General features: G+C 37.8%; 1 protein-coding gene across 2 annotated transcripts in view; it reads right to left on the minus strand.

The window, feature by feature from the left end:
• The window catches only part of RAB31 (RAB31, member RAS oncogene family), a 61,424-nt gene that overhangs the window by 30,393 nt on the left and 17,333 nt on the right, over positions 1-13,698 (minus strand). For both annotated transcript variants that reach the window (XM_062570123.1, XM_062570122.1), the window contains exons 2-3: positions 4,710-4,789; positions 1,673-1,754 (exon numbers count right to left, since the gene is read on the minus strand). In XM_062570123.1, the coding sequence (XP_062426107.1) occupies positions 1,673-1,754; positions 4,710-4,789 (162 nt within the window). The remainder of the gene's footprint in view (positions 1-1,672; positions 1,755-4,709; positions 4,790-13,698) is intronic.

A 13,698-nucleotide genomic window follows, 5' to 3' on the forward strand; every position in this document is an offset into this window, starting at 1 on the left:
ACAGACCTTAGCAGGATCCCAGCAAACAAAGGAAGGACAACAGCTTTCAAGGCATAAACACCGTCTGGAAGACACCTGTTAGTACACTGTGAAAAATAGCAATAGTGCTGAAGTTTAGGGTAGCCTGGAAGTTTTGCATAAGCACTGTTGTTAAGAGGATAACTAGAAAGAAATTAATACAGTGGCAGACATTTTTTCTTGAACACCATATCAGAAAGAGCAATGTAAGTAACTAGAATCCCAAATACATAGAATAAGTTGTTGAGAAACACAAAGTGTTTAGCTGTAAAATGGGGATGTTCCCAGGTAGTGAACTACCTGGAACAATATAGTCCTCATCTTGGGAAACTTTGCTTCTGTTGACCAGTGCTCACAGCCATCAGCATTATTTACTTTGTCACCCCAAATTCCAAAGGCCCTAGCAAAGGACTGGGAATAGATGGCGCAAATACAGGAGAAAAAGATGGTCCCTGGCTTAAAGAGGTTACAGTTCAGGATTACACATAACAATTGTAATATGATTTATCTGGAATAGATGCACTGCAATTTAGTCAGATTTGTGGCAGTGACTGCTTGTCATCACTGGATTAAAAAAAAATAAAAATAAAAAAATAAGAGAGCGCAGAAGATGTTTAACTGAAGCATATTTTTGGAAAATGCTCAATCAGGAGAAGAAACATTTGGGAATGGATGGGAATGATGAATTTTGTGTCCAACAGTCAGAGCTCAGTCACAGATTTCCTGCTTCAAATGAGGCATCCTTTAGCATAGTAAATATGACTTATTAATAGGCATCTACTTGAAATATGTTCTTAAAGATCCCTATGCCCATCATAAATATCATATTGAATTGCTAAGAGTCAATGGATTTCATCAGGCACACTTTATATCATGCTTCACTTTGCAAGTAAAAACACAAGCATTTCCTGCACTTAGCAAAAATCTTTATTGCCTACAATTCCCATGCAAGGTATGAGGAACATAGTAGGATGCAGAAGGATCCACATTACAGTTTGAGTAAGCATCTCATTTTTCCCAATCCTAAAATGAGAATACAGTTACATTTTTCTAACAGCAAAAACAGTGTAATTTCACATGAAAGTTTGAAAATACCTTAAAACATGTGTATGGGTTTTTTTTTTCCATTTCCTTCAAATGTCCCACAATAAATGTGTGTATACATTAAGACAACTTTACAGTCAGCCTATTATTGAACACTGCCATTAAGATTATTAAAAAAAAAAAAAAAATCTGTGCCCATATTCAGTGTCCCAACTCAGGACAACCTTGGAGTCACCACCTATGTACCACCTGCCAGGCCATGTACTATATGTCCTTCCAATGTGAAGGAGAGCTGCCACATGCAGAACTGATAAAACAGAGGAATTTCCCAGCTAGCTAAAGACTGGTTAGACTCAACGCAAGCTGTGCTGAGAGAAGCGAATGACCCAATCCACATGGCATGGCACCAGCTGCTGGAAAAGTCATAACCTGGGCAGCAGTAACATCTGCAGGCTGTGGTACAGCTCTGCAGTGAAAAGGAAGCTGAAATCTACAGCAGGCTTTGCGCATCAATACATTAAAAGAGATGAGTGTAACAAAATCATACTGTAAAATAATACTAACCACCCCCTGACTACCTGTATACCAGGTACTGCAAAATAATACTCACCCGTTCCTGACCAGCTGTATCCCAGATAAGAAATTTATGAAGCTCATTCCCACAAGGTACAGTTTTAGTCATGAATGATGCTCTGAAAAGGAAAAGTAACAGCCAGATCTCATTACTGATGAACTCAGATAAGGAAGGAACAGAAATTCGTAAGATCACCAGTATTCTATATATGTTATCTACAGATAGACCTTATGCAGTTTTGCTGGGTTAGACTACATATAGAGAAACCCCAAACTCTTGATAAAATCCCCTCTGAAATGAAAGCACTCTTATCAGGTTAAATATATAATACACATATGCTTATTTTAAAAGAAGGGAAAAGCTTCTGCGGTTCAGAAGACTCTCTGTGCATGGACACAGGAACACAAATGCTCCTGCCACTCACACATAGCTTCTACTGCTAGTTAGTTCCATCTTCTTGGAGATGGAGATCTGAGAACAAGAAAGCCAGCATCACACCAGGCAATGAATGCATTAATTTCAGTTAAACCTAGCACACTGCAAATGTACACAACTACCAATTATTTTGAACCAGACAAGTCACCTGCTGAAATACACACAATAAACAAATGGAAAAGAGTTCTCCCCTAAATGTAGAAATCTTTGTAGCCTCTGTTTTCATCATGTTATTTTTCTTATTTTAGGAAAGAAGGTTAAAAATGTACAGGCTATTTGCACATTACAGCATTTGAATTGAAAGCAGGTGGGAGAGTCCCTGGACTGTCTTACATGCTTACAAAGATGCATTTGACACAATGGTGCTATGGTTACAAAAGAACCAAATTACCCTGAATGACATATAACTGATCAAAACATTTCTTGAACATGATACACCACAGTTTCCCTGTACAGCCATCTGCAAATTGCTCAAATTTAACAACGCTGCATTTCATATAAAAGTATTAAGTAAGGCAAGAAAAGTAGTGTTTTTTTGGGCTGCTTTCCAAGTGTGTGCTTTCAGCTGTCATGCTTCTTTTCAAAGTATTAAGCAACACTTTACAGCTTCAAAAACAGGAACTTTAGAGCATCAGCAGCTGTTGTAGATTACAAGGATCATATACTTAACACCTTTGGTTAATTTGGAAAAAAAAACAAAACAAAACCAAAAAAAAAACTTATCTACAGAGTTGGCCTTTATAGACAAGTCATATCACCAGTGCATACACTAGCATTCACATTTTAATCCCCCAAAAGAAAAATATTTTCCTCTGTTATCATAATTATGAAAGATAACATTCTTTTTTTCATATGAGCAGAAGACATTGACTTAGCAACACTGTGGAAAAAGGCTGATGAGTATTTAGAACTAAAGGATCACTCAAGTTCTCATCAATTCCTTCACTGCAAACAAATGTCCTTCATTCAATAATACTATTCCATTATGTGCTTCCCTGCTTCCCTTCTCTCTGTCCATTTTGCTCTATTCATTACATTCAGCAGTCCAAAATTGTTCTGGAACCTCAAAAGCTAACTTCCAGTTGAGATTCCCTCTTGAATTCAGAGGTAGAGGTTTAGAAGAAATCTAGTCCCCTGAACAACACACTCAAACAGTATCAGTCCTTCACAGAAGACTTAAAACGGCTAGAAAACACAAGCAAAATAAACCCTTTCCATTCAAAAATTTCCCTTCAAATTATTTCCCATTCATCTTCCCTTTTCATAAAAAAAGGACCAAGAATTTCAAAATTTTCCAGGTAATTATGGACTAGGGAGATTTGTTCCTAAAATGGTTAAAAAAAATGAAATTAAAGACAGCTACATGACTAATAGACTTCTGATGCTCTGTCACTCAGAAGCTTCGCAGTTTTATGATTAACAGGAGTGAATTAATTATATTTCGTATAAATTGCATTATCCTATCTTCTAAAAATAGGGACAAGGTGACACATTCTAAACCTAGATGAAAGCATACCCACATCTGGGAACAGACACTGTTAACATTCCAATTTAGCCTGACAATACCTACAACTCAGAACTGTTGGGAACCCTTAATATTCCTACTACCGTTACTTGGTAAGATGTCTTTGTAATCACATAAATCACAGCCTGTTTGGGTTGTAGGTTTTTGTTTCTTTCAGCTCCAAGGATCAAATTCAGTACTTCACTGACTGGTAGGAACTGAAGTGATTTTAATCCTAAGGTCCTATGACCAAGGCATCATCTAAAGCGGAAAGCTCTTGACAGATAAAAAGAAAAAGACATTGTATGAGTAAGAGACCTAGGAATCTCCCTGTATAAGATTAGTGAAGAAAAATATGATAAATTAGAAGGACAGCAGTAATAAAGGATTTCTAGGATTATTTAAGTTTTAGGGGCTTACTTATAGCAAAAAAGAACAAGGTTATTTTTCTGTTCATTTGTATTAATGGAAATCTGAAATATCTCTACCTTTACATCAATACAAATGAGATCAGAGTTTGGTTTCAAGCCTTTCTCGAGAGGAAAATCGAAAGGAATTAGTCTTCACTTATACCGGTCTTCACTTATACCAATTCCCTAATCATTCTGGTAGGTGGAATGGAAACATTTAATAGTATATATACCATTGTCACCCCGAGAGCCCAAGACATATGTAATACCATACACAGACCTGTGCAAAACGGTGAAGTAAACCAAACAGTGCGAAGTCATGGCTGTAGGCAATGGGTCAATACACAGTGGTTACAGACAGCTCCAGAGGAGAAGTGATTTCAGGAGACACCATTCACACCAGAAAACAAATGGCACAACTCTGTCATCCTCTCTACGATAATACAGCAATATGGTAGGTTGAGGCTTGCTCTGTACTACCGGAAGAAAGCGAGTAGAGTAGACCTAGCTCTGGGCCACCCTGAACACACTAAGCAGGTAATATGAAGTGAGAGGAATTAAAGAAGTCTAAAGGGTTAAATAGAAATGATAAATTGGAGGGGAAAGATATACAGTTACTCAGAACCTCGGAAGTTGTGAAAAGAAGGGAGTTCCACTGAGGGAAACAGGATTAAAAAAAAATGTATAGGAAAAAAGAAAAAACATACTGTGCAGGATTACTTACCCAATAGTAGGACTAATATTGTGATCAAAGTGGTCCTGAACAAATCGACAAACTATGCTTGACTTCCCAACCCCAGTATCCTGGAAATAAAGGAAAGCATAGCAGTGAATTCAGGAGACAAAGATACCAATATTTCACTTAATAGTCAAATATTAATTTGTGAATAAACTCCCTCCCTCTACTGCTAAGTGGAACAGATTAAACATTTAAAAAGGAAGGACTATATATAGGTTTTTTTTTTTTTTTTTTTTTTTTTTTTTTTAAGTGTCATTATTGAGAATGGAACTCCCCAGTTCTCTCCCCAAGATTTCTTTCACTTGAAGTCCTGTCTATTTTGGGATGCATTTTATATTCCTGTTTCAAAGACTGCAGTGATTTAAGCACAGCCATTTGCTTGCACAACGAAAAGAACACCGCACTTTCAAACACATGGTATCTTACCCAGCAAAGCCATTGTCCAGAGAAACAATTTCAGTCAGACCTGTTGCAAGAGTAGCACAAGTATGCTTCCAAATTAAAACATTACTAACCCTTTAGTACACTAATTGTGGAAAACTTAGTACAGCTAGCCTTTTTACGGCAAGACAAACAACTACACTTAGTAGAAACTTCATACAGACTTTAAGCGTTTTTAGTAAGGCAGGAATCCAAAGAGTGGAATACCCCAAGATGAGCAACTACCCCTATGCAGACTGTGTTACCAGACTGTCATAAAACAATATACTTAATTGCAGCACAAGCTGCTCTATACACTGCAATGTGGCAGCCTGCTTCTATCTGCAGTAACAATCTTTTTCCTCAATCAGTAGCAGAAAATAACATGAGTGCAGTACTAGAACCAAATTCAGAATTGTCTCTGGAGGAAGGAAGGGTGCAGGGGAAGCTTGATATTATTCAGTAATACTATTTTAGGCATTTAAGATATGAACAGCTTTCCCAAGAACCCAGCATTTTCCAGTTTCTCTCTGCTGTTCCACGAAGCCTCTGTTAGGTAGAAAAATATAAAATTACACAGACAATTATAAAGGAAAAAGAACAGCAGTATCATTACATCTCCCACAGAATTGCAAAGAGCCTCCTTGGAGACAAAAAGGATGCAAGGAAATCAATCTCAACCTTTCCAAGACACTAACAATGACAGCTCAGGGTCCAATCCAGGTCTTTAAAAAGTCAATGGAAAGTTTTCCATTAATTCCATCATAACTGATCAAAAGAACTATCTGTAAATTCCATCTGTATCCATATTTTAAGACACTGAAGTAATTTACACAAATTTCTCAAAAAGTGGCAAGGCAAGAAAGTACAGTTTGTTGATAGCACTACACACACAATTACATATGAGAAGAAAAAAAAAGTCTTTGCCCTTCCTGTAAACAATTTTGCAATCTTTAATCTTCTATTCAAATATGAAAGAAAGAGAAAGGCAGTATTTAGAGTTCCCTCCTCCATATTTAAATGAATTTATATCACCACTGCAAAGCTCATGCTACATCAGCAGTTGTTTATCTACTGTGTTCAATCAATACACAAAGATCAAAGAGAATAGAAGTATTTAAAACCAGCCCAGTAGCCTTTGATCAATAGCAGCAACACATCCCATTGCTATTCCTGAATTTTGTCTTCATTTTCGATTCCAGCTGACATCTCTGTACAACTACTAGACTAGAAAGGCACTGCACATTTAAAAAAAATCTCCTCTGTGCTGAAACTGAGAATGTAATTATTATTCAGGACTTAAACATTCTGGAGAAAATCAGAACTACCTCTCATTGGATGAGGGAAATTTTATTTCCCTCTTATGGGGACACTGTCTCCTCCACGGTGCCCAAAACAAGATATTGATCCCTGTGATGATGCCCTAGTCTCAAGTACCTTTTTTTTATCTCCTTTGATAGGTCACTAATAAGGGCAACTGCAATTAAATCTCTTAAGCAAGAGGATCTTGGTGTCTGGTAGAGATGTGACATCTGCAAGTGCAAATTAAAACAAAGCTCATTTTTATGCAAGCTCCTACATCTTCCACTTTCAGTCCATGACTCTTCCTAACATTTCATGCTAACATTAACAAACTTTACAAGTTTCTGTTTCTCTAACATCTCTCCCAAGTATGGCTAAACTGAAGTACGTGCTAGCCATGCTGTTAGCCCTCAAATTATCTTAAAGTCAGTCTTAGACTTTGCTCATGTGATCGCTGAACTACCTAGTAGGCTAAATTCACCCTTGGTGTAACTCCAGTGAAACCAATGGATCCTGTATCAGAAGTGAATCTGGCTTACTGTCTTTAGGACTGTCACTACTGTAGTGAGTAGCAAGAGCTTTCCAGGAGCCAGTTAATTTATTTGCTGAAGGGACTCAGTTGAAACATGCACTGCCAGCTTCTGTTTTGCTGCTTTAAGGATCTAAAATGCCAGCTACCAGAGTATAATTAGAGCACACAGAGGAAGGAAATAAAAAAGAAAAAGCTTCCTTCTCACAGCAATTATCATCATTCTATTTCTAGATTAAAACTATCTAGACAATTTTCAGTCCATGTTCTTATACCCATCAAGTAAGACACCCACCTGCCTGGAAACAAAACAAATTATGATGTGTGAATGTTATAAAACAACTTGAAAACTTAGTAGAAATCTTTTATTGCTAATCAGACCCTATCTTCCACTTACAATAGGGAGGTATCTTTCAGGTAAATCTCTCAAGTTAAGGAAAGCATGGTTGCTTTAAAGTAGAAAAGGTATCTACTTCACAGCAGTGTGTTTAATTAAATCTCCTTACTAAAGCTGTAGAAAGCATTCCTGCTATCATTTGCTTTGTCTTTTGCTATCTGGTCTTTCTCTCCAGATACTCAGTTGTCTCAAATCTGATGAGGATGATGAGGATGACTGCCTTGTTCCTTTTTTGTCAAAAATTTATACCAGATTTGTCAAGCCTCATGTCCAAGTAACACTTACACATTCAGATGACATTTTCCAATTCTTAAAGTTCTGCATTTCATCATTTTTTTTAAACACCTTGTAATCTGGGAATAAATCAAGGGATAAATATTCAGCTTATGTAAAAGGTCACAGCAGTACTGAGCTGAATACTCAGCAACTGAGTATATGAACTCAAGAGTTATGTTGCACTTTTAGGAACCAATCTTCAGAAATATCCTTACCCATGGGAAATCCACAGGTTTCAGCGTGATGCTAATTGACATATCATAATCAAGAGTATACCACTCCATGAAAGGAGTGGCAAGAAAGGAGTAAGTATACAATATTTATTCTGAATGAAGTGGTTCTTGATATATTTGCATAGAGTGAAAGGTATACACAGTCATTTATATCACCAGAAGAACATTTGGATGAGGCATTCACAGGACCAGTTGCACATTTTGCTTTTCTTCTTGTTTCTTCATAAGCCTCATAGTCCACTTGCAGAATATCAATTATAAACTGCATTGTACCAAGATAAGGAAATGGAGTGGGGAGGAAGGAAAGTAGTAGAAATGTAATACCAATAAATGAACCCGTTAAGTTCATGAGAAGCAGCCACAACTTCAGAATCTCCCCCTGGTCAGCAAAATGGATAAGGAGATCTAGAACAGATGTATTGATATTTTATATTTATTAGGAATATCTAAGCATGAACAGTTCCTTTTACCCTGGAAATATTGTCTACTTCTCTAAAACCCTTTATCCACAGATTTAGGCATGAGGATTTTATACCAGAATGGAGAGCAGCACACCACAAAAACAGCATTTCCACTCGCATTCCTACTCACAGAGGACTACCCCATTTGGTTCTTCTCAGCTCACCATACTGTAAAGATGAGACTACATTTCAAACCAATAGAATTACAGGATACTGGCAACCAATTTGCAAGCAAATAACAATTCAGATGCTGATTTCTTCAGGTTAATTTGCAGCAGCATAGAGGAAAATAAAAAAAACCCCAAGTTCAATTTGAACAATATAGCAAAACACAAAACAAAACATATTCTTATTACGAACAGGCAATTGGTGTATTCCTCTCTTCTCCACTGTTCAAGATGTGTGCATCTCGGCAGAAAAAGATAATGCAAGAAAATTTACCTCTTCAGTTTAAATTTGGATGTCTCATTTATACTTTTGCATAACTATAGGCCTCAGTCTTGCAAGCACTTTTCCAAATTCAGTGGAACTTTAGTACTCTGTAAACACGCTCCTGATTAGGAATTTATTATTTCGCCTTGCTATTCTAATAGCTTTTAATGGATTTAGATGGGTCAAGCCCTAATGTGCTGAGCAAACTAAACTCTTCATGTAAACTATTTTCACATCCAAATTCGAATAAATGTTAAATTCAAAAAAAATCCACACATATTGTGACTGATGACTAAACAGCAGTCCTATGATTATGCATATTGCTGCAGCAGCTGTTTTATTCTTGACTACACAGTATCCTTCTATGCTGTGTTAACAAGTAGGGCTCCTTCAATACATGTAAAATAAGATAAACTCTGCAGAAATTCTTTTATGACTCTAGGGTTTTGGAAATGCAACTAAAACTAGAATACTACACAGTGTTTGACATGAGGAAATGGCATGCTAAGAAAAAACATACTTTAGAAACTCTCTTCTGTCATCCCACTTTCAAAGCAAGAAGAAAAAAGAACATCTGGCTTGTAACCACTACAGATCTCATGACTAACTTCCCATTTCAGCTTTTAAAGGGAGTTCAGATACCCTGGTGATGGGTATCACAAAAGTCTGCACAAAGAAGTAAAGGAGAGCTGATCTCTACAACATACGGATAGAATACATAGCTACTTCGGAAGGACAGGAGTTTTGCTGTTGACTTAGACAATGCTAAGAGCTGACCTACAGTATTTCAAACTGTATATTTTTTTACAAAACTAAAAATGATCATCTCCTAACAATCTAGAGAATATTAATTCTCAGTGTTCAGAAAAAGCAGATAAAATGTTATTTTTCAACAATATTAGCCACACTTGAATGTGATAACTCTTAATTCTTTCTTTATAAGCCAGAAACCTATTCCAGGTCTCACATGGCTTCTATTGAACTCAGTACAGCACACTCTAACCCTCACAATGGAAATTGAGGAACAGAGTCAGTCTGAGTCAGTTTGTGCTGGGGTTCTCCAAAAGATCACCTGCTAACCACTTAACTGCAAAGGCATCACAAACATTTGACAGCTCAGCCCTTCCTCTAAGAAGCACTGGTCAAGAGAACAACATCATGACCTTGATTTACAGCATGCCCCAGGTAGCCTCTCCTAGCGTATCTTCTTCAGCACACATGCGGCTGGAATTACAAAACTGCCCATGCAAATGAAAACTCAGGTTGTAGGCAGAAGGCAATATCAGTAAACTATTCTGAAATTTCCTCAGGTCAAGATGGCATCCAGAGGTGCATAAATACTTACATGTATCAGGGACAGTTGTGGTCAAATTTGGCCTACTGATGATCCTCATGATGCACCTTTGATGTGATACATCAAACATGCAGAACAAGAGTACAGTCAAAAGCTGTATCACTCTCATGGAAAAGAATCTGACCCCAACTCAGACAGGAAATTGGCATCTGAAATAAGAAACAATTCCTGGCTTCCCGTCACATATTCATGCCACTGGACAAATTTCTTGGATGGCTCACTATTAACTGAAAAGTAACAGAGGAGCTAGTTTATGCTTAAGATTTCCCAAGCTAAATTCTCCTCTTTGTTATGCCAATTTGATTCCTGCCAATGGTATATAGATAGGAAGCAGTGGTCCTTGCTTTGTGGAGCACAGAACTTTTATTGTTGAAGTAATTAAGATGTAAGATGAAAACATTTTAATTGGTATGAAGTTGCCAAAAAGGAGAAAACTGTCCTTTACCTTCAAGTCATGTCATACTTTAAGTGCAAAAAAGAAAAGCTCCCAAAGTCTCTGCAATTGGCCAGGCAAATCTGAGGAAGAAAGATATACTTTAAACTTCAGGAGAAGAAAAATGATCAATGAGACTTAAATAAATAAATAAATAAATAAATAAATAAAGGAAAAATGGAGAGACCTTTCATTCTAGTAGCTCTACCAAGCAGTGCTGTACAATAGTTGGCTTTGACTTGGCAGTTCAGCTCCTATATATTAAAATAACTGTTCTTTCCAGTGTAAGGTTTGGCCATGATTTTGATCTTGATTTATAGTTCAAACTGCCTGGCCCATACCCATTATCCACAGCAGGACTTTTGATGGAATTTGAACATTCACAGCAGTGTAATGACACCGCAGTACCGCTAGATGGTTAGCATTTTATTAGCTACCATCAAACAAATTGCTAGGCCTGCACCATGAAGCATTGTTGGGATTTTGCAGAAATGTATGCTCAGTTCTGCTCAACCCTGATCTCTAGGAGGAATGTCACTCCTCATGCAAGGCCTGGCATGCAGTACCAAGCTATTTAGTCTGCATCTGCTGTTTTCTGACATGCCAGTCCTTAACCCAAAGGCAGATGATAAGGCTTGAGTACAGGAATACTACTGTATTTTAAATTCCAATAGGAGATAAAAAAAAAACTAACAAGTCATCCAAAAAAAAAAATTATGAAGCTTTGTCACTTGCAGCCTGCTTTAGTCCTCTATGCTCGCCATTTACATTTTAATCATTACTCAGGCAATCAGATGCAAGCTGTATTGCAATATTTTCCATGTCTTACTAATCCAGTTACAGCTGCTCTGCAAGGCTGTGGCAGGCAGCCTGAAGAGCATCTGAAACTGGCTTTGGATTTTTATCAACTGTATGAATACACAAGGAGAGTTATGCACAACAGATCTCTGATCATAGTTTCAAGGGCAGTGTTTTAATCCAAGAACCACTCTACCCAATAAAATTTTGCTAGCCTTAATACGACCCTCCCTGTATCCGGGTATCACTTACTTGTCTGAAGACACTACTGTAAGGAGAAATAATACCTTTCAGGACATACCACTGGGACTCATCTGAATCTGCTAAGTGTTATGCTTGTCGCAGTGAGAATGTAGCTACTCACGATTAGTGGTGGCTAGAAAGAAATAGAAATAACTTCTTGCTGTATTTCATCTGTAAATTTTTCCATCTGTAAGATGTATCAAGTGAGCAAATCCCACCACTGCATAAGCACACAGATGAAAATACAAGAGCAGCTCATAAGACTGACACCTTGGCTCTCAGCTGCTTCATAAAGCTGCTTGAGACTTTAGGCAGCGCTAGAGGAATGCAGGCTCTGAAGCCTCGCTTTTGTGGTCAAAAGAATACATAGCTTAATCAAGACAGAGAATTTCTGTAAATTCCAGTTTTCTGTATAGCCTTGTATGATGAGAAAAAAAAATATTTCCAGGATGCACAACACGATTATTGGAGAAGATCTTTTTCCTGTTGATTTGCTGGACATACATCCCAGAGTTACAGAACTGGGCCTCAAGCCCATTTGCCTTCCAAAGCAGCAGCATGATCTTTAGCTGTCTACCAACAGAGAGCCCATCTCTACCAAATGAGAGCGCCTTCTCCCCCAGTTCTGCTCCATCACGAGCGCCTTTAATTGGCATTTGACTTTATTCATTATCTCTGGTACCAGGAAGAGTTTGCGTAAGCCCAGCATGTGCTTCTGCAACAGGAGCTCAACATGAGATTAGACACAGTCTTATGCCACCAGTGATGTACAAAAATTGCTGCAATAGTCTGCAGGACACTCAGTTGCACACAAATTCTGAAAGTGAGGAATTTAAGATACAAGATGGCCCCCAGGACTATCAGTGTGTTATCAAGTACTTTCCTTTATGAACGGGATTTGCCAAAAGGCACATCACATTCCCATTTAATATTGGAACTCAGTTCCTAAGGATCCAAATACAAACACATTGATCTTGATGCAAGCGTATTTTAAAGGGAGAACAATTATTCTGCAGTTCCTCACTTCTTCTGTAGGAAACAAAGCCAATCTTTTGGTCACCAGTCCATGTGAGCCATACAAGAACATTCGAGTATGCATTCCTGTCTGTCATATACCCTTCTTTAAGCTCTCAGTATGTATTGCTGGTATCTTTTCTTATCTTTTAAGTAGGTCAGTATATGAGTCCCATAGAGTTAGGACGATCTGTGTCAAATTTCCCCATAGTAAACACCCTACAAGTCACTCCTAATTACTAGCATAATTTCAGGTCAAAGATGGTATTGTGCAGCACGAATTAGCTACAGAATAAGGCTTTTCCCTCTGATATATATTAGATTATATTCAATTTCCTCTACAAGTAGGAAGTGAATTGCTTGTTCTCAAAGACATTTTCCTATCCCCAACCAGGTCAGTATTTCTATACTACAAGACAGACTTCCTTCCTCATGTTTCAAGGACTGCATTTAGCACAGAAATTCTTAGCTCAAAACTTGGCTCAATCAGTCTCAACTAAACGTTACACAAGAATAATCATTACTTGATTTCACCTTACAATAGCATTATGAGAATTTAAGCCAGAGACAGTTGTGAAGTGTTCAACTATTGCAGTATCAATGAGCAAATTTAAGTGCCTTAAGAGATAGTCAAATGCTGAGTTCATTGGTTTGGTATTTACATGCATCCTGAATACTACCCGTATACTCCTAATAAACATTTTAAAATAGAAAAGTAGTAATAAGCCCTGGCAAGCAGATATTTGGCCTCTGAGTGTACAATTTATCACCTGATCCTTCCTATTTGCTGTCTATTTGCCCTCACTGGTTAGCATAACGCTTACAGTGACTCCCAGTTCTGCCTTGCCTCAGAGTTGGATGTGTCTACAGTTCTGTGCACCTCTCCTACTCCCAAACAGCCATCGAAGCAAAACATCTGCTGTCAGGTTTGGCTCCTTCACCAATGTGATTATTCAGCATGTGGCTTCCTTTCTCCTGCATCCTGCACACATCCTACTATGGAATGAAACTCAGGCATGTATAACTTCTCTGCTATCTGCTTTACTTGGAGCCAGCAAATGCAGTCTTGCTTTGCCATTTTG

This window comes from Rhea pennata, chromosome 2, assembly GCF_028389875.1.
Source record: "Rhea pennata isolate bPtePen1 chromosome 2, bPtePen1.pri, whole genome shotgun sequence".
Classification (NCBI taxonomy): domain Eukaryota; kingdom Metazoa; phylum Chordata; class Aves; order Rheiformes; family Rheidae; genus Rhea; species Rhea pennata.